The sequence below is a fragment of the Diadema antillarum genome, unplaced genomic scaffold (assembly GCF_040938485.1).
Source record: "Diadema antillarum isolate AM-2024a unplaced genomic scaffold, OU_Dant_1.0 seq00000098_RagTag, whole genome shotgun sequence".
Taxonomy (NCBI): domain Eukaryota; kingdom Metazoa; phylum Echinodermata; class Echinoidea; order Diadematoida; family Diadematidae; genus Diadema; species Diadema antillarum.
The window spans coordinates 1,201,374-1,228,149 of record NW_027271187.1 but is presented as its reverse complement, the minus strand read 5'-3'; the positions used below and the strand labels follow the sequence as shown (position 1 = coordinate 1,228,149).

The 26,776-nt window shown below is 38.6% G+C and overlaps 1 protein-coding gene across 1 annotated transcript in view; it reads left to right on the top strand.

Annotated features, from left to right (window-relative positions):
• The window catches only part of LOC139726776 (inositol polyphosphate-5-phosphatase A-like), an 85,307-nt gene that overhangs the window by 6,456 nt on the left and 52,075 nt on the right, over positions 1–26,776 (top strand). Inside the window, exons 3-4 of the mRNA XM_071637766.1 lie at positions 1,880–1,980; positions 16,887–16,974. Coding sequence (XP_071493867.1) covers positions 1,880–1,980; positions 16,887–16,974 — 189 coding nt within the window. The remainder of the gene's footprint in view (positions 1–1,879; positions 1,981–16,886; positions 16,975–26,776) is intronic.

The window sequence follows — 26,776 nt, the reverse complement described above, 5'->3', positions numbered from 1 at the left end:
ATTTTTAAAGAAAAAGTCACTTCAGAAGGAATCTTCCGTAACATACAGATGGCTTGATCAAAATCACAGCCCAGCTGCAGTATAAGCAAAGTCTTATTGAGTATCAGAGGGAGTCGAAAAAGTCATTACAGCAGTTAATTAAAGGGATGCAGTCCTCACGAAATTTAAAAAAATATGTTGTTTTTAGTACCTCCAATGAACTACTTTCATCAAAAACAAACTTTCAAATCACCAAATAAGCTCGTACATTTCGGTTAAAAAAGTGTGACTCTGCAAATGAGCAAGTCTTGGCGGAGAGTCATACGTCATCGATGCACAACTCTTTCCAGCGGTGTTCTGCTCGTCATCCGTAGTTATTTATAAATACATGTTTACTATTTATTTTTATATCAATTGTATATATGAATAAGCTTGAAATATTTTGTTTGAAATAATAAAACCACATATTGTCACATTTTATGAAGAAATCAGATATGATCATTTTGAACACTTAAATTGGTTTTCTGAGGCACGGCTGTCAACTTGAGAGTAGGGCATCAATGACGTCGCACCTTTTGGCAGGCTCTTACATGATCGCTTGCAGGAATTATTTTTTAAAAATCGTGTACGGAGACAATTTTTGATGTCCACGCGTATAAATTGGTGAAAGGTTATATTTTTTTACTCTTCTTAATTATCAGTACAGTGAAAATCTCAGGACTGCTTCCCTTTAATGTCAGTACATTGTCATACACGACTGCATCGTCACCGGCCTGGGTTATCAAAGCTTTAAAGAATTCCTGATTTACCAGACACCAATATTGACCTATTTGGTTTTAAAACACTGTTACATGTGACGGCTATAACTTGGGGGGGGGGGGGGGGGGGGGCATTCGAAGGTCTATATTACAGATGACCAGAAAACATAATTTGTTTATTGCATATATGTGTATTTCTAGTGAAGGAATCAGTTTTGCATGTTATGTGTGTTTAGAATACATTGTACCTCTAAAGGAATGTTCTTGATATATTGATCTAGCAGTTAGTAACTTTGATACAGAAGTCTAAATGATGAGAAGGCCTCTGCTTCCTCAAACTGGGTGCAATTGTCCTCGAGAGATTAATTTTTGTTTCTCCTGCCTTAATGAGTTATAAATCTTCCGTGATGCACCATTTATTTCTCCTGTAACAATCACAACAGTGCCAAAGTGTTTGACCCACATCAGCAGGCCAGTACATGTGCATGTATACACGTGCACACACAAACACCTACAAAGGCTAGCCACTTTTCCATGTGATTTGAGCATTCCAACTTAAAGGGCTCTGTCAAAACATCTACTATGATACTCTTTATTGTCCAACCAGAAATGAAACATGAGCAAGTTATGCATTGATATCTCGGAGAGGAGAAATTTGTTATTATTTACAGTTAATAAATCACTGCCAGTTAATTCATTCAGCAATTGTAGCATTCAACAAAGTTCTAACAAACCGCTGCAGTGCTGCTTTTTCAGCCATGGGATATCCCGTATGTGGACCGATATGGATCAATTCTTTACAATATCTCTTTTTGATTGGCTGTAACCGTTCATATAGCTATTCAGGATGCTTCAGCCCACATGCCCACTTACCATGGGCCAACTGAAACTCACTTTCAGGCAAGTAAGGTGGATGGGTATTCTTGCCCAAATGCCCGTAAGGGCAAGTGGGAGATATACCATTAACTGTATATTTTTGTCATGCCCTGCTGTTTTCATTAAGCTTTCTTCCACATTTATGGAGTTCAAACATTTGTCTATAATAATACTGATGTTTTCCCCAAGTTGCATCTGTATGGCTGCAGAGATTGTACCGTTTGAGACTTCGAATCTTTTCTATGTTTTTTTTGCCTGCAATTCAGACAATACAGAGACTCCAGCCTCAGTTCGTTGCGCTTCATTGTCAAGAGCTGGGAGGGAAGAATTTCGAAGTCAGCATGCAGCACGTCGACAAGTTTATCCAGTGAGTGTGGTTGAAACCAGCTTTCCTCTGTTCTACTAAATATCATATATTTTGTAAACTTATTTCCTCATTACAAGCGTTTGTATTTTGCCCGCATACCGTACATGTTAAAGCCAGAACTGTGTAAAAGGTAAAACGTAGTTTCCATACGCCTGCAGACACTTGATTTTTTGCTCTAGAATAGACGTGTGTAAAGAACGTGTAAAATAACACTGAGAACGTATCCTATCACCATTGCTACGTATCAGTATTCGACAAATTAGGCCATAGCAGTATCCACTGTTGATTGTAGCGATCTTCCCAGCAAGAGTGAATCACATGTGTCGTGTTCGGAGAATACAATTGCTGGGGCACGATCGATTATCACATAACATTCTGGCTACCCAATACTGAATAGGGATGGCTCTTCCATGATAAAAGCTGTACATACTATTGCACTGATTAAAACAATTTTTTTTTTTCTCAAAGTACTCCAAAACAACTAATTGTCCTGGGCAAATCGCGTTAGCCAGACAAGTTTCTAGATATACCCTTTTGATATAATGCAAGCAAATTCTGTGTAGTGGAATTTTGATCCCTTCTGAGAATTATGGTATGTTTTACCTATTAAAGACAGGTGAAATGTCTTATGATTGTGAATGCTAAGGAGCATAGAGGAAGCTGCTCCAGTATTGAACCCTAGACCTAATGACCGAAATGTCTCCTCTACTTACCACTATGTATTTTGCATCAGATTGCGATATTGGCATTATATTGTGCCTAAGGTGGGGAATACCGTTTCCTCCATAGTTGGTAATGACTGCTTTATATCATTTGTTTTTTGGTTCTTAAAAGTGTAGGGCAAGACCGAAGATGAATTTATATTATAATAATAATGATAATGATAATTGTTAATTCGTTAATTTTGCGAGGAGCCAAGTTTGGTGAAAGTGAAATGCGTGGAAAGTGTTTGTCTAAACAACGCCTTGAATGTCGGTGGTAATTTGCAAAAATTTCACGTTGCGAAAAAGACCATTGGCTTCAATTCGCGAATGTTACATGCCGCGAATGGTTTTGGTAAACCCACTCTCCTCCACTGTAGATGTATTATATATCTGTGTGTGAGTGCTAATGCATGTTAAATGGTGTCTACAATTGCATTATATGTTTGATTGACGAGTCATAGCATTAGTGACACAGCCATCATATTAAACATTGTGTGCAATTTAGTGATCAGAGGGGAGACTTATTTGTGTGTCTGTATGCTACTAAAGTACCGGTAACTCTAGATACTGTACGTTCAGAAAACAAGTTTCAAAATCTCAATTACAAATGAGCTTGAAACCCCTTTGCGGTGTGCAATTGGACACATCCAGATGATGGTTATGCTTTCATTCTGGCCAAATCATATATATCAATTTGAAAATAGATGAAAGCGGTTCATTAACATTGAATGCTGTCATTCACATCCACCAAGTATTTCAGTCTCCATGAGGAAAGTTGTGCCTATGCTAGAATGAAAGAGCACAGGCTAGTGTTTGCAGAGGGGAGTATTTATATACAGAGAGGGAGGGAGAGAGTTTGTTTGTGTGTGAGAGAGAGAGAGAGAGTGGCAAGAGTTGCTAAGCAACAGGTTGCCATGCAACGGAAAGTCATCTTCATGGAGTGTGTTTGAAAAGGGAATGCTTTTCAAATTTAGAAAGCAAAAAGGGATCGGAGAGATTCAATAAACATTGATGAGGAGCACTTGGGGGGAAAAAAGTGAGTAATGGCATTTTCTGCTGCAGGCATTTCATAATGACAAAGCTTGTTTCAAATGCAGATGAGAAGTGCATTTTTGTTTATTTTTTTTCTCTCTCTCTCTGAGATCATTGTGCTGATGCAGCGGCATCCCTGTCCAGTAAATTGATTGAACTAATGTAATTACTCTAATTAGATGTTATAAACTCAATCTCAATTATGGCTGTGTTTAAATCAAGACAGAATTATTGACTGTGTGTTTTCAAAGATGCCATTCCAATTTCATTGTGCTCAATGAATAAATAACCATGCAGTGCTGAGTGCACATTGGAGTATGTTGATGAATTTTTTCTAATCAACATTGGGACAACAGCTCATGGTATATCAACCATTGATGGTTGATGCAGCATTGAATGGAATTTGTGTGGGCATAATAGATAGATGAATACATTTATTCATTTGTCATGTTATAAAATGTGCACAAAAAATACCTCCAGACTCTTCCATATGCACAAATGAACAATGAGTACCAGGCAGACATGATAGTACAATATGTTAAACAATGATGCAATGGAAACACACCATTATGAACACTTATTGGACATAATTATTCCAGAAATCATTACAATCCATTAAAAATCTATATTACAAACATGCAAATGTATATTCTACTGAATACAATTATCTCCTTCCAGGATACTTAAAAAAAAACTACATATCCTTGTCATTAAAAAGATTTATATTACCAAAAACCCTGTTGCTTCATCCCCCCCCCCCCCAAAAAAAAAAAAAATGACATCAGGCTTCTTGTTCATGTTGTTTTTATGGTACAAAGACAGTAGCTTATTTGTTGTGGAGTCTTTCTAGCATTAAATAAAAAAATTAAAATTTGTCTGTTCTAGTCTGGAAGAAGGTGTAATATGAAATGCTCGTGGTAAAAGAACCTTTGTAGTATGTGCAATAGTTTTTTATCCTTTGTCCATGGTCAAGATGAATGGGCTTCCTCAAAGCTACAACTGAACATCTAGTATTTATAAATAAGGACCATTTATGGCAGATTTGCATGAGAAGTAGAGGCTTCCGGTTTACTGGGAGCAGCAGTTGCACTACTCCACTTCTCAAATTACTCTCAATTGATCGATTCTAAAAGGCAAAAGCGATACTTTAAGAATGTGATGTGACATCCTGTCCACAGCAGTCCCAAATTTGAGCTGCTTTTAAAGGGTTATTTCATCCTAACATTATCATAACGTTGTTTAGAAATGGAAAAATCAGAGAAGTATATTTAGTAGATACACTCATTTGGAAACTGCTCTTTCTTTCCTACTTTTTAGCCTAATCATTCCTATCTTTCAATCAGAAAGGTTGGGAGATCTGCTTCCTTTTTTTTTTTGCCATTCTGATTTTTTTTCCATTTTTTTTCTCACTAATCTACAAGTGTACTTCCCTGATTATATTGAACAAATCTACTTTTGCATTAACCACACTTCTTCACATATATATATGGGTCATTCCATGGGGTTGGGCCTGCTCTAGATTTTCATGTTGTGCAGGGAATAAAAGTCATATTCTGAAAATTTTATCAAATAATTGCTTGTGGTTTGTGGTTGTTCTTGGAGAGAGATGTGTGAAGAATTATTTGATGAATAAAAAACAAGCCTGTGTACAAATTTATTTTGTCTGTGACTGTTTCATTGTTGATGTCTCATGGTTTTTTTGTGGTACCAGTTGTGACAAAAATATATGCCATTTTCATGGCAATGTAATACAGAAATACACAACCTTTCAGCATTATGCCTATCATAATTAAGAGAGGCAAGGTGACTTCTACAAAGACTATAAGGCACATAAACATGTGTCACAAACTAAGAACACCAGAGCATCTTGAAGCAACCTCATACCGATGTTACAAACGAAGTCCGCGGCGATTTTTGTTGTAACATCGGTATTGCATGGTTTTACATACACTTATAATCATAATATGATCAGAAACTTGATTTCTATAATTAGACTCATATTTTAGGAGTATTATTGTCCAAAAATTAGCATCAAAAAGCTCTAAATAAAAGAGAAAACACAGAACATATTACCGTACTTCCGTCCGAAGTCCGGCCTCTTCGTGTAACATCGGATAAGAAAGTCGCGCTCGCGACAAAAAGAAGAGCTACTAACTTCAGCAATCGTATTTACGTCACTGGCAGTACTTCCCCAACGGCGGGAAGACCACTTACAGCCCGTTCACACCTACCTGGACGGCGCAAGACCCGTTTTTCTGCTGTAGTCCGTGTTACATCGGTACGTGAATTTCGATGTTTCCGATCGGGAATTTCAATGTTTCCGATGTCAATCAGTAAGCTTGTACGCTATTTTACGAAGTAAATAACTTTTGTCACATTTTGTAAACTGTATTGGAGGAAAAAAACGATATTAAAACCACTTAACTGGCCACATATACGGTGGACGATGATGCTGTTAACACGCTGTAGTCCCACATACTGAGATATTTGTTACTTGTTCATGTTCGTAATTGTGATCGCCAAATTTCCCCTTTTATGCCCGTCTCTGCAAAAGGAGCATGTGTTCCTCTCTTAGAAAACCGTACAAAAGTATGTCCAGTGTATCTTCACGGCAATATAACATTATTTTACCTCCCGATTCTTGTGAATTTTGGACCTTACTTATGTCATTCGTATCTACCAAGTAGATGTGCTGAACGTTAGTACGGTACTATGAAGTTGGAATACGTAGACGTCCAGACTGCGTCTGAGCTAAAGAAAGAGTTTGCCCAATTTTGTTGTTGATATTTTGGGAATTAAGAGCTGTTAGATTCTTTCTCTTGAACAGATTTACAATGTCAGTGTTTTCCTTTCAAGATTTCACTGACCTGTTAATAGTGTTAGATGGCTTTACGGTGCTCTGATGAAGCAGTACATGGTCATGGGTTCACTGTTTCCATTCCACGTTCACCCACTGTTAAGTCTCAAAGCTAAAATGCCAGTTTCGTATTCATTTTGGGTAGGTAATTGGTAGGAAATAGTTCCATATGTACCGCAATCAAAATTGGCATAATATTGGTCTATCCTATCCTGAAAAGAGGGCAAAAATTTTGAATTTGATGGGGATTGAGTACCGTAAAAAAAAAAAGGGGGGGGGGCCTAGTATTTTGTTTGAGGTCTATTTGGAATAGGACCGTAACTGTAAACCTAACCCTATCCCTAACCCTAGCCATGACACTGGGGGCAGCGCCCTGCCCTTGGCCTTGCTAGCTTACATAGATGTGAAGAAAAAAAATTAGCGTAGAATATGAAAATGATTGTTTACATACTATATTATTATTAATATTATTAACATTACTGCTGTACCTGGTACATCATTTTAAGCGTAACCCATATTTTTTTTTTTTTTTTTTTTGTGGATGGTACACATGGAACTGTAGCCAACTGGTATGACAAGAGGTAGAAAGGTAAGCAAAATTGTCCAAATTCCATTCATATACACAGATACATCAACAGGAATATAAAGAGTACACAGACACAAATTTTCTGTTAATTCTTTCATTTTATTTCTCTTCACACCTTTTGTCCAGTTTGTCGATGAATCTGCCATGGATCCTCCTCTGCCGCCGCTACGTGATTAAACTACGTGAAAGAGTGAAAAGGGCACAGCCACAGCACTCCACAAACAGAGAGAGGAAGCTGACAAAGCAACACCAAAGAAGAGCGAACATAACAAACTAGACAAAAAGAAAACTGCACGGAGGGAAAATGGACATTGTAGAAAAGAGCAGAAATTAACTTCAAACGTAGAACATGGAGAAGACAAGAAAACTTGTATGATTTCTCTTTATTAGTTTTCATAGTTGAGTTGACAGTTGATGAAGTTGTTAGTCAGAGTATATAAGGTCAAATTGTGTAAGGCTCGACATCATTCTTCTTATTATTATTAAGTCTACCTTCTTTCATACCAGAGTTACAAAGAATTGAAGTCTGTGTAACATAGGTATTGTTCCAAAGGTATACAGCAGGTATAATTCCAAAGAACTGTTACATTAGTGTTATTCATGGGAACATACATAAAGTCTATGTGTGTAGGTTTTAACATCTGACACCACAACAAAGGAAATCAGTTGATATGTCGTAATGTACCTATGTTACGAAGACATACTGTCCGTGTAACATAGGTAGTATACTGTGGACAAGGTTGTAGTACGAAAACCCCTGATGATAACAATAAAATCATGTTTTCACTTGAATGTCCATACAACTCACTTGCTTCGACTGTAGTTTTTTAAAGAATATTGTTATTGTGTCACTCTTGAGGAAAAAGTTAAACCTTTGGTTAAAATTGTAAATGATTTGTAGAAAAAACATGTTAATAAAAGTGTCTTGCAGTCGATATCAGAATGGACAATCTTACTAATAATGATCTCATGTGCCTGTCAGATAACATGTTGATGTGTTATGGTGGAAAAAAACTGGGATATGTTCATTGTTATCATTTCAGAACACAAAATTATTGAGGATGTCACAAAATGAAGTCCATGTAACGTAGGTATTTGTCATACCTGTTTACCCATGCTGACTGAAAGTGTGCGAAGTAATAAACAGATTTCTAGTGGAATAAGTTGAAGAATGGGAGTAACAAATCAGGGGGAAAAAGAAAATTTCAATTTACCCAACTTGAATTTTCAACTTGTATGTCACAATTTCAGTCCCAACCCCATGGAATTACCCATATATCAAAATGTGTTCCCTAAAATCTGTAGTGAAGATATTGCATGTATTTTATGATTCTATGGATGGTCTTTGGAATACAGTAATAGTGACTATCAGAGAACCAAATTCATAGCAATTCTTGTGAGAGGGGTTGCATATCACCGCTGTTACATCTGTCCATGTTGAAATAATTCCCATTTTGTTGTGATTCCCCACATCCTTTGAAACAACATCCCTGGTTTAAAAAAAAAAGTCAATTTCTCTCTTATTTGTGTGTGTATATGTGTGTGTGTGTGTGTGTTTGAGCTTGTGTGTTCGGGGGGGGGGGGGATGGTGGTGGTGGTCAATATGAGGGACCATCTATCTATTGGTGGTCAATTAGTGAAAAGCTGGAGGCATATGATGTCAACATCTAGGGAGCTGACGAGGGAGGCATCCCATATATGTATTGACCGTCACTGAATCCAAACAGGTGATGGGAGGGCGGGAGGAGGAGGATGAGGAGGAGGAGGAGGAGGAGGAGATGAAGATGGAGGGATGCCAATTAGCTGCCAGGAGCCATCCATCCATCACAGCTATGCATGAATTATGTAGATGTCATCTCCATGAGAAAGAGGCGACTCTTTGAAAAACAGAGGAAGAGGAGGCATCTCATGAGAGATAGAGATAGAGACAGCAGATTAGATTGGAGTATATATATTCCATATATTCATGTTTGTATGCATGGACATGTGCATAGAAATGTATGTGCATGCTTGTACAGTGGAAGATATATCCTATCACATGACTAGGCTAAAAGGCATTCTGCACACTTTATGGCAAGTAGCAAGGCTATTGACCGCATCAATAGCAGTCCGTAATATCTGTGTTTTTGGATATCTGTCGTAAAATTCAGAATTCTTTATAAACAGAAGTAAGACCCGAGAAATGAAACCAAGAAAACAGAGGGGATAATGTTATGCCAGATATATTAAAATTTGTATTTGAATTGGGTCTGTTGTAAACCTGATACGAACATTTGTATCAAGTTTCATTGATGCTCATTTTATCTCCAGCCTGTGATTCTTTGTATTGCCCTTGTACAAAGTAGGTAAACCTGAATAGATTATCTGCATCCAAACTTTGCAGCTACAGTTGTACAGATAAGACCATCAAGACTATTTTCACATTACTGTAGAATGTGTGCATGACTTTTATGAGTGCTCATTTTATGTTGACGTAATGCTTCTTGCGATACTCCTGTAGTGCACGCTCTCGATCGGAGTGAGTGGTGATGTGACAGCCTGGTTCAATGTTATCATTTTTTATATTCATTTTTACCTGCATCCATGATTAGTTAGAAGAGGTATTGAACTTGCAACTCTCCTCTGCTATGCATGCACAGGAATCCAACAAGTGTCTTAAATCAGGGGAAGTTTATTCACCACAGCGCTTTTCAAACACAGCCAAGTGGTGACCAAGAAAGTGATAGTTGTAATGATTTCAGCAACTCTTACTCATCTTTTGAACAAGTTTTCACTTTCAATTTAATAACTGAAGGATGGATATCATTTAACTCATTAGATTCTCTTTCTACATTGTACATTTTCTGATGTGGGGTCACAACGTGTGCACACAAAACGTAAAGTATTAGCAGCATTTGTAGGAGAGTTACAGATCATGACACCATGGAATGCTTTATTCACTCACCATGAGGACCAATATAATTCATGCCATGAGTGGATTAAAGGAAACCAAAACCCAAAGAGCAATGTGGATTGAGTGAAAGCAGCAGCATTAATAGAATACATCAGTGAAAGTGTGAGGAAAATGGGACGATTGATGCAAAAGTTATGAATTTTTAAAGTTTTCATGTTGGAACCGCTGGATGAGGAGACTACTTAAGTTTATGACATGTGTGTGGGCAACAATTATAAAGAAAATATAAAGAAAATTGAACATGCTTTCACTTTGCTAGCATAATGAAAGAGCGCTTGACTAACCGCTTTCAGAAAGCAGGGGGGGGGGGATAATTACTACCCTTATTTCATGTCAGTATCAAGTTAATGGAATGTGTAATTTTTGTGAAAAATGAATTTTTTGTGGAACTCCCTTTATATTTTCTTTATAGTGCTGTCCACAATGACGTCATAACCTCTAGTAATCTCCTCATCCGGCGGCTCCAACACCAAAACTTTAAACATTCATAACTTTTGCATCGATCGTCCGATTTTCCTCAAACTTTCACTAAAGTGTTTTATCAATGTCGCTGCTTTCACTCAATCCACATTTCTCTTTGGGTGTGCGTTTCCTTTAGTAAAGGAGTAACCTGTGGTATACACTGTAGTGTCTTTGTGTTCCAAGTTTTTAAGAAGACTCGGGCTGTTGAAATCTCTCCTAGTAGCATGCTTTGTGTGTTTTTTTTTTTCTATCAATGCAGAGGCCATTTAGATAAGACAAACTATTGATAGTACCAATGCATATTTGATGGGGCATACTCTTTCACATTATAATGACAGATTTTGATGATAGAATTGTATAAATTATGTATAATTATATTGTGTATTTATGGTAGAATTGTTTGACGTCGTAGTGGGTGCTTCATCACTGTAATCACTTCCCCTTTTCCCAGTTTAGACAACTTCACTTTTCAGTAATGAGAGATGAGTGTTATTGCTTCCTCTAATGATACCATGGAGTGGGTTGGGTATCAAGTAGTTTGTTGTTGATGGCCTTATGTGCAATAGTTTTCCAGGTAATTTGCTTTGATGCATGATCATATGACGAACAGAATTTCCAGCCTTTAGCCGATGAAGTAATCATAATTACTCTTTGATACAAATGCCTCGTAAGTGTACTCTGGTGCCACAATTCTCTGATGCAGATTTTGTATGTACACTGTATATCATCAATATGTATACATGTCATTTTTAATTCATGGACTGACCAAAAAACAGCCATCCGGCAGAACCCAGTGCTGTGATGAAATAAAATGACATGACATGAAATGAAATATGTGACGACATCTACTATTTATCAATATATGAAAAGATAATGTACATACATTGTAAATTTATAGGTTCCTTGACAAAGGCCTACATTGTGTGGCCAAAAATTAGAAAAATGAAATGTCTCCACAGTATGATTCATGTACACATAGGCGTCTATATTTAGGCATGTATTTTGTGTGCAGCATGTGAGCCTTGTAATCACATACAGTAGTTCAAATTTGAGCCTACCCTAGCAATGTTGAGTGACTTATCATGCTGTTCTTTCTGAAGAGGCACATCTACATTTTTCCCTCAGGCAGGACATTAACTGGAGGTTCTGCGTGCATGCGCGTGAAAACGAAAGTGACCCAAGTCTTGCTGCACAAAAGATCCCACCTCATTTCTCATCGGCGGAGAGCAGGGTGCTAAAAGCTGATTTGACCTGTCCCCCACACACTTTCATAGCAAAATGGCTGAATAACATCCCCTCCCTTGTGACTGCTCCCCCCCCCCCCCAGTCGACTTTCAATAGTCAGCAAATGTTGTCAACCATTCTTACCATACCACAAGTTCACAAGCTGACATGGTGCATGAATACCAGTACATTGTAGGTGCAAGGATTGCATTCAGGAGCCAAGCAACAAGTCAACCCAAGAGATTGTACCTGTTTTCATGTACTGTAAACATCAGTGATATTGGGTCGTAGGCATTGACCCTTTTTAGTAATTTCACCTCCTGGTCATGACTATTATTCCAAAGGTTCGTTAATCTGAAACTGAAATGAGGTTCATTATTTCGAAGATGAAATAGGTTCATTATTTCAAAGGTTTTTTTGCTAAATTCTGAAATACACAAATTCCCTGTACCTAGATATTTGTTAATCTGAAAATAAGGGTTTGTTAATCGGAACATTTTGGGCCCTTTTTCCCCCAAGGTTGGTTATTCCAAAGATCTGTTAATCTGAAAAGGAAGTGAGGTTTATATGAAATGTTGATTTGAAAATGAAACAAGGTTTGTTATTCCAAAGGCTTGTTCATCTGAGGACAAGAAGAAGGTGCGCACTAATGTACCTTCAAAATTTAGAACCTTATTTCATTTTCGGATTGACAAACTATATTTTATGTTTTGATTTATAAGCCTTCAAAATAACAAACCCTCAAAATAATGAACTGTAACCTGCACCTCCTCTCCTGAGGCTATGCGTATCAGTACTAGCTTGTGTGTGTGAAAGCTTCCGTTTTCTTGCCTCATTCATGTTGAAGTCATTGCACCATCTTTCTCCAATTATAGTGTGAAATTCTACTGCATCCAGAAGTGGATGGAGCTTTACACTATATAAAGAAAAAAAAAAACAAACACAAGCACAACTCCTCCCCCCCCCCCCCCTCCCGCCCATGCTTAGGACAGTGCCAAAACCCTGGCAGTCAAGTCATCATTAAAATCCACAAGTGCTTGATGCTCAATCCTGATGAGTTAGTTTAGAAGGTGCCAAAAAAATCACTTTTGCTTTCTCTGCAGTTGCCAAGTGTATTAAAGTTATATAAGTGGGCTGAGTAATTACTACATAGCTAATCATTAACGCGCTAAGATGCAGAAGCCAACGGAGATTATAATACGTCTGTCTGTGTGGGCGTATGGTAAAATTTCACACCTCAGTTACATATACATTACATATCGTATTTAGTAGCAGATCAAGGACGATGTCGAAAATGCTTCATGGCTGTATCAATCACATTTTGAATAACATCAGCTCTACCACCATTGTGGTACAGTGTGAGGTAGCATTGCGTACAACAGACAGTTTGGTGATCGGTTTTGTCTCCCGCATTGTGACAAATAAAAGCAAACACCTCTCAATTTACTCTCCAGTGCCAATTGCCAAGGTTTTTCATATCATATTCAATAACCTTGACATTTTACATGTATGGTGTCTATTTCCTATTCATATTTATCTCACCGCGAACAAGGGGGAGCTCTCGGCCGAGGCACTGTAATATTGATAATGAGCAGCTCACTTTTGAGTGTTTTCATAGAGGCCACTGAGCTATTGATCGCGATTGATTGCCTTTTACAGCTGAAACATTTCATAGTGTTACCATGGATACCACAGAGCAGAACTGGCTAGTCTGTGGCATCCAGTCTGTGGAATTTGATATACACCCAAATGCCATATTCATATATCTAAATTTATGTGCGATTGACTCAGTTATGAAATATACTCGGTCCCTCTGTTTGTTTGTTTTTTCAGTCATGACAGAAGTAGACAATTTTCACAGGATTGGTTCATAGTTTATGAGTACATGATCTGGGTTAGACATCTCCAGTTATGCCTTGTAGATATAGATTTGACTCTAGATTGTTTTTGAGTTGTTTCCCCTTCTAATTCTATTGCTGTTTTCCTGACTCGCTGTTACTGTGTTAATAATCCAAGGTTATACACAGGTCACACTGATGTGTGACTCTATTACTCTGCACATGATGATGTGCATGTGTACAAACTTTTGCTTCATGGTATTGACACAAAAGAATTTTTTTTTCTGTACACGTGAATTCCGCTTGTGTTGCATCATTTGCTTCAGTAGTAACACACATCCTGTACATGTACATTGTAATGCTGAAAGAATCATCAAGTCAAAATGATTGTAGGGGTCCAGACAATATAAAAATTGCCAAAAGCAACCTTGAATTTACCACATCCTACAACAAGTAAAATTGTAGATCACTTGATTTTCCTCAGAAAATCTTGTTTTACCAGAATCACTTTGTTATTGTTGCATATTTGTTTGTACACGTTATAGTTTTCATTGACAAAAAAAAAAAAGAGGTTGCAGAAATAAATTGAAACTGAATTGAAATTTAGATATTCTGTGATAGTTTGATCTGATATTGCTTTGTTAAACAACAACAACAACAACAACAACAACAACAACAACAACAACAACAACAACAACAACAACAACAACAACAACTCCTTTGGGTAACTTGAGTGATTTTTATGTGTTTTATTATCAAATGATCCAAATTTTTGCCTCTTATCTGTATTGATTTCAACATCGCCAGTAATCATCAACCTGCTATTAAATTCTGTTGTTTTTAGATTGGGTATGTTAAAGCTGATTGCAAAATAATGATTTAAAAATTTATAAATGGGCTCTGTATATGATTACACTTGACCCTTTGTATGCTCTGTGTGTATGTCTATTCAGCAGTGGAACTGATGTGATATCAAATACATCATGGAAAGTATTGAATTTGGATGAAAAGGAGGGAGCTATCGTTGATCGGAGTTAAAATATGTGACCCTGCACCTCAAAACAAACAAAAAGTCGCCAGACATGAATTTTTAGTTAAGACCACATTCTGAAAGAGCACACTTTAAGTTTTGAAATGATGTATAACTCAAATCAAATGGACTCTCCTAACCTATCTAAATATTGGAAAGAAAGCACAAACTATAGGAAAAGTGTGAACTGAGAAAAGAGGCTCTGAAGTACAGTGTCTATTCAAGCGCTTAATTTTTACCAAACCATGCTGGGAGTGCGATGAATGGGACAAAAAAAAAAACAGGAAGTAAACCACCAGAGTAACAACAATGAAGGGATTATTAGATTAAAGTGAAATTAAACATGCCTCATTAACACATTCTGTCCATGATTAATGCCAACTTTCAAAGCAGTAGCACTATCCTTTGAAAAGTTATTAGAGTTGAAAGTGAAGAGTGTGGACAAGGTTTTTCAGAAATGAAAAAAGGATTCTAAAGACACACCTAATCACACTATTCTACCAAAAATGTTCGAGATAAACTGCTAAAAAACACACTTTCCTGCCCGTTTTATGATACCAAATTTTAGCATGATGTAAAAGAAGACCCGCTCTTTCAGAAAATATGAAAAAGTCAAGTTCGGCTAGGTTGACCCATTTCACTTATTTTCAGTCCTCACGCAAAATCAGTGTGTGCGACTTTATGTTCGTTTTGAGGTGCACGGTCACATATTGAAATGTTTTGATTGATAGGTGTAAGACATACGCAGTGTAGTCCTTGTCAATAATTTATCTCAAATGGATGACATTATTGTGTTGCGTGAATACCAGAGGTGGAAATACCACCTGTAACACTGGAGGGTAACAATACCCTTTGATTTTTAGCTCACCTGAGCCGAAGACTCTAGTGAGCTATTGCGATCACTCTTCGTCCGGAGTCCGTCGTCCGTCGTGCGTAAACTTTTTACATTTTCATCTTCTTCTTGAAAACTGCAAGACCGATTTTCACCAAACTTGGCAGGTAGCATCCCTAGGGGGTTAGGATCTCAGTTTGTTAAAATGGGCACCATGCAAAATTAAGGAATCTTTAAAAATCTTCTTCTCTAGAACCAGAAGGGATGGAGCTAAGTTAATACAATGAGCTAGTACATTGATGACTGTAGTTTGAAGTTTGTTCACTCCCCTCCCCTTGGGACCCAGGGGAGGGGAGTGGGGAGGGGTCCTAATGGGGCCTAAATTATACATTTTCATCTTCTTCTTGAGAACCCCATGAACGATTGTCGCCAAACTTGGCAGGTAGTATGCCAAGGGGGTTAGGATCTCAATTTGTTAAAATGGGCACCATGCCCCACCCAGGGGGCCTCCATAGGGCCCAAAACCCCCCAAATTAAAGAATTTTTAAAAATCATCTTCTCTAGAACCAGAAGTGATAGAACTTAGATAGTACTATGAGTTATTACATTGATGACTGTAGTTTCAAGTTTGTTCATGGCGGAATAAGGGGTGCCCCCTTGGGACCCAGTGAGGGTAGTGGGGAGGGGTCCTAATGGGGCCTAAATTGTACATTTTCATCTTCTTTTTGAGAATCCCGTGATCGATTTTCACCAAACTTGGCAGGTACTATCTCTAGGGGCATAGGATCTCAATTTGTTCAAATGGGCACGGAATCCCACCTTAAGGGGCCCAATGGGCCCAAACCTCCCAAAATTAAGGAATCTTAGAATCAGAATTGATAGAGCTAAGATAATACTATGAGTTAGTACATTAATTACCATAGTTTCAAGTTTGTTCATAGCAGATCCAGGGTTGCCCCTCTTGGGGTTGGGGGTAGGGGTGGGGAGGTCCAAATGGGGGCCTAAATTGTACAGTTTCATCTTCTTCTTGAAAACCTGATGATGGATTTTCATAAAACTTGGCAGGTAGCATCCCTAGGGGATTAGGATATCAATTTATTAAAATGGGCACCATACCCCACCCCAGGGGCCCCAGGGGGGCCCTCAATCCCCCAAAGTTTAGGAATCTTAAAAACTTTATGCCCTTATTGTACATTTTCATCTTCTACTTGAGAATGCCTGGTCAAATTTTGGTAGAGCTGTGAATAATTAAGATTAGTGACTGCGTGAAAGGTGAACTTGCGATACTCAGCTGAGCGCTAGACCCGCGGGTCTCTTGTGAAATGAACTTATCCTTGTTGTAAAGGTACCTTTTGATTTTTAAATGAACTTCCTCTTCTTGATTTCAGAGTCCTCTATGACAGTGCTGCCCTCCAGGACTTTGATCGATCAGTCATCTACTTGGACAAGGAGTTTGGAAATCCGGAAACTTTCACAGTGAGTTCAGTTGATCTCATGTCATTTAGTAATTTGTTGTTGTTGTTTTTGTGTTGTGTTGTGTTTTTGTTTTTGTTTATTTCTCTCTTCTTTTTTTTTTTTTGGGGGGGGGAGGCATGTGAAGACATAGTAGCTAAAAAATACCAGTCATAATCTAGTATGGTGTGAAGTGGGAGGAAGATGTAGTCATAGTAGTTACATTCAGATGGTGATACTTATCCTCAAGGATAGCTATCTTCGAGGATATGCTCTAGCCCCCTAACTACAACGTGCGTTCTCATGTGGAAGCTTTATCCTCGAAGGTAGCTATCCGTGAGGGTAGGCTCACTGCCCCCTGTAACTGCACTTACCTACAAGTTCTTATCAACAAGTTCTGTCCACACATTGCTTTACTACAAATAGGGACCCCCCGGTGGCTCGTTGATAGAGAACTAACCCCGGAGATATCTCATGGATAGCTATCTTCGAGTTAACTTCAACATAGCTATCAATGAGTGCGTAATGGTCCATAACTACTAAAACTACAAGCTTATCCTCGTAGATAGCTATCCTCAAGGTTGAGGATCACTGTCTGAATGTAACTTATGTTAAACTTTCTTGTGAATGATGCAAGAAGTCTGGCTAAGCCAAAAGTTATTAGGGAGGCACATATTCTTGTCAGCAGAAAAGGAGGCAGATTTAAAGTGAGATGCCATGCTATGTTCTAGTCATCTGTGATGAACAGAATAGAATTGGACAAAACATTTTTGGTGGAAGTTTTGTGGAAATTAGGACTCATGAAGAAAGCAAAGTTGTAAAATTGTAAAGTTTCACATGTGGTCATGACCACACACACACACACACAAAAGGATGGCCCCATTGCTAGTGGACTATTAACAATCACAAGGTCCTTGGTTCAAGTCCCATCCATGGCTGAAACTTTTCGGCCCCTAGGCAAAGTACTTTATCCTTATTGCCTAGTCTTTCCCTAGCAGTCGCATAAAGGAAATCAATTCAAAAATGAAGAAAAAAATGCACCTTTGCAGTTCCTTAATCATCTGTCCACTTTTGTAGAGTCAGTTTCTTAGAAATGGGAAAAGTGTGTCACATTTCAGTCCAGCAAAGAGTCCTCTCATAGCAGGAAGCACTTAAGTGATATGCGAAACAAAGTGTACGCACAAAATGAGCATAATGAGACGGCGTCGGCGGTCCTCCACTTCCAAATGCCTCCATTTTGAATTTTTACTTCTTGAGTTTTCCTCAAGTACGTCCTCGTACTTTCTTGATAAAACTCGACACGTTTCGGAAGCTGTCTTGCCACTCATCTCAAAGAGACTGCTGGAATCGTATGGGAGCACTTCAAGCCACAAAGGAGCGCATTTCATACACGTGGCCAAATGGCGCATTGCAGAATGTCTAGTTGTACTACCTTTTGGCTGTTTCCATGACAACCATTGCATTGGCGATATGACCCCTATTGCGATCACGTTTATTTCTTTCACTCGTGTGTACCTCTGATTAATTTTTAATTTTTTTTGTCATCTGGGTGTGAAGTAATTCAAACTAGTGACACCATTATTGCACAAATTCTCAGTTGTGATCAATTTGGCCTCCTACCTCACATTCATTTCCATGGGATTTCAAGAACAGAGGACCTCACATATATCCAGAAATGGTCAGAAATAGATAGCCTCCTACCGTACTTATGTCCTTGAAATTTAAGTACTAGGTTACCGGAGATAGCAGTGCGGGAGGGGTTACATATCAAAGTCAGGTTCCCTAAACAAATGAGAGTAGCAAGGTTTTATTTTGTTTGAACATGAATTTATATTCTAATCTATCTATTTTTTGAGAACTCTTGCAAAATGATTCTAATGTTTGTTTCCACCCCATTCCTGTCAGTGCATGAGTTTGGCCTGTGTGATTATTGAGTGACTCAATGCAGATGATAACCCCACCACTTTCAGGATCAAGTACCTTCATTTTACATCTATAGTCAGATTGACTTTGATAAATCATGTGATAGAAATATCAAAATGAGAATATTACTTTAAAAAAAGGGGGGGCTTCAAAGTTAAGATTCTCTTGAAGCACAGTGGCTCCCTATTTTATTCTTCCACAAACAAAAAATTGGAATATATACAACATCAAAGTGTATGAAGGAATAATCAGCTTTAAATCAGAAACAAAAGAAATGTGTCTTCACTATTGATATCAAGTCAGCTTGAATGCAGGGTGGAGTTTCGCATTAAGGGTGCTGTGTACGCATTTCTGATTTAGTTCTCTTTAAATGAGTTTCAATGATGGCCATACTAAACCTTGTGATGTGGACACAATGTATGTCATGAACTGGCTTCTTTTCACGATAAGGTGAAGTCTGGCTTTGAATCACTCTCAGGGTTCTCATGCTATATTTTTAAGGCGTATCAACTGCTGGAGGCAAATTTTAGAAAGTGTGTTTTGTCAGTGTGTTTTTTGGAGTTTTTCTCCTCACATGGACTTGGTCATTGATATTTTTTCAGAGGTGATCTGACCTTTTCGATTCTGATTTTCTAAATGTCAGCTGGGAGTAGAAGCATAGGTCAGACTGCTGCTCCGGAAGGGGCTGCGTCTCCCAAGCCAGATGCAATTCATCATCCACGTTTATTGCTCATGAACGCAAATAGAGTGATTATTTCTGGACTTGACAGGATTCTTTAAGAGGTACACATTGCAGTGTATATAGCCACCAGTTATTAAAGGGGGGGGGGGGGGGGGAGGGTATCTGATTTTGAAGTTAGCGATGGATGTACATAATGCTAATCTGTTAGTTGTCACTAGTAAAGAAGCATCTACTTCCTTCTCAGCCTATGAGTGATTAATATTACCACTTCTACTACTCACTACGGCTACCTCTGCTGCTGCTGCTACTACTACTACTACTACTACTATTACTATTACTATTACTACTACTACTACTACTACTACTATTACTATTACTACTACTACTACTACTACTACTACTATTACTATTACTATTACTACTACTACTACTGCTACTACCACTACTATTACTACTACTACTACTACTACTACTACTACTACTACTACTACTACCCACTACTACTACTACTACGACTACTACTACTACTACTACAAAATGTTTTCTGCATATCTTTTTTTTTAATGAGTGTTTTAATGTTTTCCATGGGCAGTACATTGAGTTAAGCATCAATTACATTTAGAAACCTGGGTCAGCAAAAAATAAACAAAACACAGCTTTTACTTTAAAGTCCAATGCTTCCAAACTTCAGAGTTAGATATGAAAAAGTTCATTCCCTAACAAAACACTAATAGTAGGGCTTCAACTTTATCAATTCAAAACTCTTCTTTTTTTTTTCTCAGACCTACTGTTGTTTTGAGATTTAAAAAAAAATTTTTTTTTAGTCATGCAAGGCCACATTGCGGGATTTTTTAATACAACACAATGAACCATCTCCACCTCCAAATGCATTTTGTAATGGAATATTCACAGCTACTGAGGGGCTTTACAGTACATTGTTAAGAGACAAAATGTATGACAGAAGAAAGCCTGCATACCACTTTGTAAAAAGCATTGTGCTGGTGGAGAGATCCTGAAGAAAGAATTTTGTTTCCTTTTTTTTTTCGTTTAATGATGAGCTGCGCTGTATTGCCCGTGGCTGACAGTATTTGGGTGCCTACTATCAGAGGCACTGCTCCGTGTGCAGCCTAGTAGTCTGTATGGGCTCTGTCACTTGCGAGGTTATTTTCCATTAGTGGCCCCGGTAATTTCATATCCATCCAATTAGATGGCTGCCGCTCCGCTGGGACCTGCATTCTGTAATGGTTCACATAAAAGAAAATGAAATGAAAGATGAACTACGGTGTAATGTTGCGCAGTTTGGCGTGAGCAATAACATCAATATCAGAATGCGAGGCTGTAGAGTTTTTTAAGCCTTTGTAAAAAAAATGTCAGTCTCGTTAGTGTGTGAACAGCTTGATCAGCAGAGCAATTCCACTCAGCTTGAGCCAAATTGGTTAATCTATTGTGTCGGTTGAATGATGCTTTGTATGTGATTATTGGACTCATAAGGGCTGTAAACAAGATTACACATTTGCAGTTGTGAGTGCCTGTTCGGTAGATGCAGTGTCAAGCACTTTTTAGTATAGGAGTACAACTTTGCTGCCTCCATTTCAGCTCTAGAATTACTTCTTGATTAGTTTGTTACTGACATGCCAAAAATAGAAAAGAGAAAAAGAGAGGATATCACGTAACAGTTTGAATGACTTTTAGACTGTGAATGTTCACATAATTCAAGGTTTACTGATAGTCATTATTTCATAGAATGTATGGCAGATAAGCTGCATTACATACAGAGACAAGTGAGCATTTCCAGACCATTTAGGAGCATGTTTGGTGTCATAACTACTAGTATGCTTCGAGTGAAGGTGACAACAGTATTCTGTGACTTCTTTGGGGTACTGCATACACCGTATATTCTATAAGCATAACATTTTGCGAATTTGGACTTCACAAGTGGCTAAATTTGCATTGAGAACCATGGGGATGGAATGAGTCTTGCTGAACTATTATCCCTTTACAGGAAAAAAAGTCAGTGATTTCTAACCTTGGATTATCATATTCAGTACACCTTTGTAACAGGAGCACATGTTTTGCAAAAATCAGTTGACTTAAAAATTTGCAAAAATAGAAATACCGCAAAAAAAAAAAAAAAAATACTGCCTTGTAGACAGTATATTATGGTGACAAAACCCGCATCTCAACAAAGTCGATAGGATCTAAAAGATCATGTGTGTGTGTCAAACTCTTGCGATTCTCTCTTGTAACAGTGTGATTTTAGCGATTATATTCCTCTAGTACGCTCATGATTTGAGCAGCTGCTCGTGGGGTGGGGGAAGGGGGGGGGGGGGTTGAATATAATGATGTAAAGTGTTGCCTGCAGAAAATCAAGTTCCCAAGTTGTAGAATGCATTCTTGTATTCTGAAAAGAAGATGGCATCATTCATGTACAGCTATTATCTGGATAATTGCAGCACGAGAATATTGAAAGTTGGTTCAATTTTCCAGATAATTGCCCACACACAAAAAATAATGTGGGTCATTTTAATCCGGTTGCTAACTAAAACACTCCCATGGTTAACTTGCAAGGGGTGTCAAGAATGCTTCTGTGTCAGGTTTTACTCTCTTTTGGTCACTTTCAGACACACTGAGGTTAGTATTATACAGTATATCTAACAAGTAATTGCATGCTGTATACGCCAAATACTTAGCGAGTCTAAATTTTCACGAATCAGAACTTCGCGACGATTTTGCAAGTGGTTAAATATGCAATCATGGAGTACTGTACTGAGCGTGTGCATCACATTCACATTGGGATCAGAGTCATTATTTTCTTGTGCCTTTAAATTTATGAATAGCACAAATTTGCGAAAATAAAAACCGTGCGAAATATTCGGCGTATACAGTATTCATACAACATATGGATATATGAGAGCATTCAGACAGAACGTCCTAATTTTAGTAACCAGTAATCGTATGGCATCATTAAACCCTGTGCACTGTCATATTTCATGTGAATCCTCTCCCTTGCGCCATACGGACTTTGTGTGGGCTTTGCGCATCATGTTCTTACTTTGCGTGCATTCATCTGGTGGTTCGCACTACCCCAGCTAGTGTCACGAATGAGCCCCGCCTACTCATGCCACGTATGGATATGAGAGCACTCAGACACGAATAACCCTTGCATTATGTCGTATGTATCCACTCAAGTTTTTGATGTACGACCATTCAAACATATCCTATATCCGTACATCGTATATCCATTTCAGAACTTTCTAGTTTATAGTTTTTATTTACTTTCTACTATGTAGCAGACTAAAAAACCCTCAACTGCAGTATAAACGCTAGGGGGTTCAAGAAGCCTTTTTTTTTTCCAAGTTATCACTGAAGGTCATTGGCAACTAACATAAATAAACCAGCTGTCGCGATCAGTCGCCACTGATAAACGCCGCACTACTTGCACACTTTTGTACTCAATCACATTGGCGATTATGTAAGAAATTGTGCCTGCGTGCTGTGTATTGGAAAGGAACTCCATTACCATGGGGATGGAGATAGTTGGGCCTGCTTGGGCGAAACCAGCATGAGCAGTATAAAACAGACCAGAGACAGCTTTTTGGAGCGGGTTTTCAAACCTCCTTGAGGAGACTCTGAAACCCGCCTGCAGTATGAACGGGGTATAATCCCTTTCAGTAACTCATTGCATTTTTGGCCAGCTCCTGGACCGAGCTGAATTGGCCCGCGCCAAGCAGTAAAATTTGCATTCGGTAACTAAAGCAGAGCCGTGCTACTTTTACGTTGACGCATTCACGAACTTGGCAACGTAAGGGATAACTACCATGATGGTAACTTAATGCACGCACTGGGGGAGGCACGGCCAGGTAATTGCGACCTTTTACCATGCAAGGAATTTTGGCCCAAGTCTGGTGCTGCTATCGTTCATAAACTCTTCGATCGGTGCCAGGCCGAGCCTGGCCCGCGCCTGGCATTAGCTTACAGCAGCGCCAAAATAGCCCAAGCTTTGCGCAAGCCACTTTGGCCCGACCCATTCATAAACTCAAAATTTTACAACTTACCTCTGGCCTGGCCTGAGCCAGAGAGTTACTGAAAGGGGTATAACCCCCTGTTCTGACGCAAGCCAGTTTATACCAAAACTCGATAAAGAAATGACGTTTAAAGAATCGTCGTATAGCTGACAGACCATTTAAGACGCTAATCTTGACCGTTCTGGATAACGTCGTGTAGATGTGCTGTTTCCCACTGCGCATGCTGTTATGGTTATGAGTGACAGCTATGGGGTCACCTTTCATGCGTGCTCCCATTAAGCCCCACCCAGTTATACTGTTCTGTGGTTGCTATACGTTCAGACGCACAATGGACACAATAGAATGCTGATTCATTATCGAGTTCTAGTTCAAAACGATGCTCTGACCGTCGTTTAGTTATACGTCGTTTCGTTAGTCAGCGTTCAGATGTATAAATTCATTGTATAGCTATACCGTTTTGGTATAGCTATACCGTTCTAGTAAAGTATAAATTTTTTGCGTCTGAACACCCTGCTAGAGGGTCAAAATGGTTATTCCAAGGCTCTGGAGTTGAGGTGTGGTCCCAGCTGATGTTCCTTTCTCATCGCATTTGCTTAGGAGCTTCCACCTCCCTGGTTTGCTGCAGGTGGTAATACTCACAGTCACACTTAAAGTTTATCTCAGAAGAGCTATAAATCATTCTTTCAGCCTAAAGGAGCTTCACCGCTTATTACAAAGAACCGTTTGTGAACATGTGTAAGACACTTTTCGTGCTAGTAAAGTTACTTTTGTAATGAGTTTGATTCAAGTGTTTCTCACAACTATATAAACTGTTTTTCAGAAGATGCTCATAGGCCTCTTATCCATGCAGGTTTTTTTTCCTCCCCCATATACAGTGGTCTTTTTCATTTCATGGACATGCATTCTGTCCTTGCTCTTGAGCAGGATGTGGTCCACAAGTCCTGTCCATCTAAGTTAAAAGCTCAAACTTGCCCACACCAACCACTGCCAACTATAGGCCTACATTTTGTTCTCCTTGGGTCAAACTGCACAGTGGGAGCTGCGCAGTTACATTACAAGACTTTCCCTCTTCACTCAAGATGGAGATGATGAAACGCGATCTGAGAAGGCCTTTGCAAACTCATTTTGATATTGGTAAATGAAATATGTTTCAAACATGGGAAAGCTGATAAAATTAGCAGTAGAGCGATCATCACTGGTTTATGTTAACTGCGATAAACACCCCCCCCCCTCCATCCAACCCCACCCTGCTCCTGATTTACTCTTTTACCCCACCCTGTGTGTTTTTTCCCTACAAGGAACTACCACCAATTTAAAAATAGCAACACAATCCCCTCGCACAAAACGCAGTTACACACAATTAGTACACACACACACCACACACATAGGACTTTGGTCCCTGTGCTACTACAAGTACTTGGCAGCCCTTGATTTATGCACTAATACCTGCATGCCAGGGCAGTGTATATATCGCAAACAGGAAAAACAGTGAGGAGAGAAGAAAAGAAATGGAGAGAGAGAAAAAGAGAGAGAGAGAGAGAGGAACTACAGGGAGACAAGGCCTCGTATCGGGAGCTGGGTATCATCAGCCTGGTATAATAGCGGAAATATGGTTTGACGCAAATGTTGTCATGGAGACGACCCAAGGGAATCCTGGTATTCAAAGGGGCAGACTACAATTAAAAATACTGACAAAAAGGCAGGGGCCGTTTGGCACCACCATGGCAAGGGAATAACCCAGATACTGGAGATCATATACCAATGTCGTTTTATATCATATCTTGTCTGTAGGCTTTCCATTTTACTGCATTTCCTTGTCTTGGATCTGAATGGTATGTCCCTGTTTTTAGTCTGTTGCCCTAGATTACCATGCATTTGAAATGGCCCTGAAAAGCACCTGGCAAATCACTACCTAATTGGGGGTGTAGGTAGATAGAAAATAATGAAATGATTTGAATTGGTATTTGCGAGGACAATTAAGTGATGTGTGTCATCCAATATATTCAGTGGTAATGCCTAATGGGGAGATGTAATACCCAATATTATGATCTGAAAAGACAACTTATGTGTTTGGGTGGGGGGGGGGGGGAATAGATCAGAAAGGTTTGGGGGATGACTCCTGTTGAGATCAGATTACCAGGGTCCCGTTGCATAAAACTTTTTTAGCAACCTTTAAAAATTCAGGTTGGGATTTGCCCAACCTGAATTTTTCAACCAGAATTTTGTGATTTCAACCGGAAAAAAATCCGGTTGGAGTTTTATGCAACGAGCCCCAGATTAATTGAAGCTTGATTGAAATTTATAGACAAGATGTTAACGTTGTTCATCAAAGTTGTTTTGGATGTAAATGAATCGAAAGGAATCTTGTTGAAAATACCTACATTGTACACATTTTAACTGTTACTGTATGTACAATGTACATTGTAGAGCCATTCATGAATCCTTAGGCTGAAAACAAGATTCACGTGTCTTTTGCAACAGTTCTGAAGGGCATTTTCTGTGAATATAGGAATTGGTTTGATACATAGCTGTATTCCAAGGGAAGTTGTCTATGACAGAATCTCCCCGCCCCTGTAGATTATCTCCAACGCTAATATGACACAAATAGGGCCCTACCATTCAACAAAAATATTATCTTTGGGGAAAACTCCTTGTTGGGTTTTTGATCGATAATTGTCTTCGGAACTTCCTGGTAGTTTCTTTCTTTCAGAATGCATGTTTGGGAAGCTTCTGAAACTCAAGTAAAAGATGTTTTGAAGTAGACATCACCATTTCTTTTCTCCAAACATTATCTTGCCTTGGCAAGTCTCATAGCGTAGACCTACTTTGTTATTTGTTGGTATGTTGTGCAAGATCATAGGGGTATTGAATGATTAAAAGTAAGATCTGAGTGGGGGGAAAAAATGACTTTTTGTAGTATAAAAAAAATCAAAGTGGCGTAGTTGTATTCATATCAAATGGTGATCTCTAAAGATACAAGACTTTACTCACCTCTATTGAAGATATTTTGTCCCTTCAATGAGAATACAATTATCTCAAAGAAAAAAAAAATTATCAGTGCCAGGCCAGATGTCAATGTCATGAGAAGTTTTGTAGCTGCACATCTCTTTTCTTCATTTTTTTTGTTTGTTGCCAAGTTCAAATGTGCAAAGTGGATTGAAGTTTGTGGAAATTGAGTGGTCAAAAAGTAGATAGT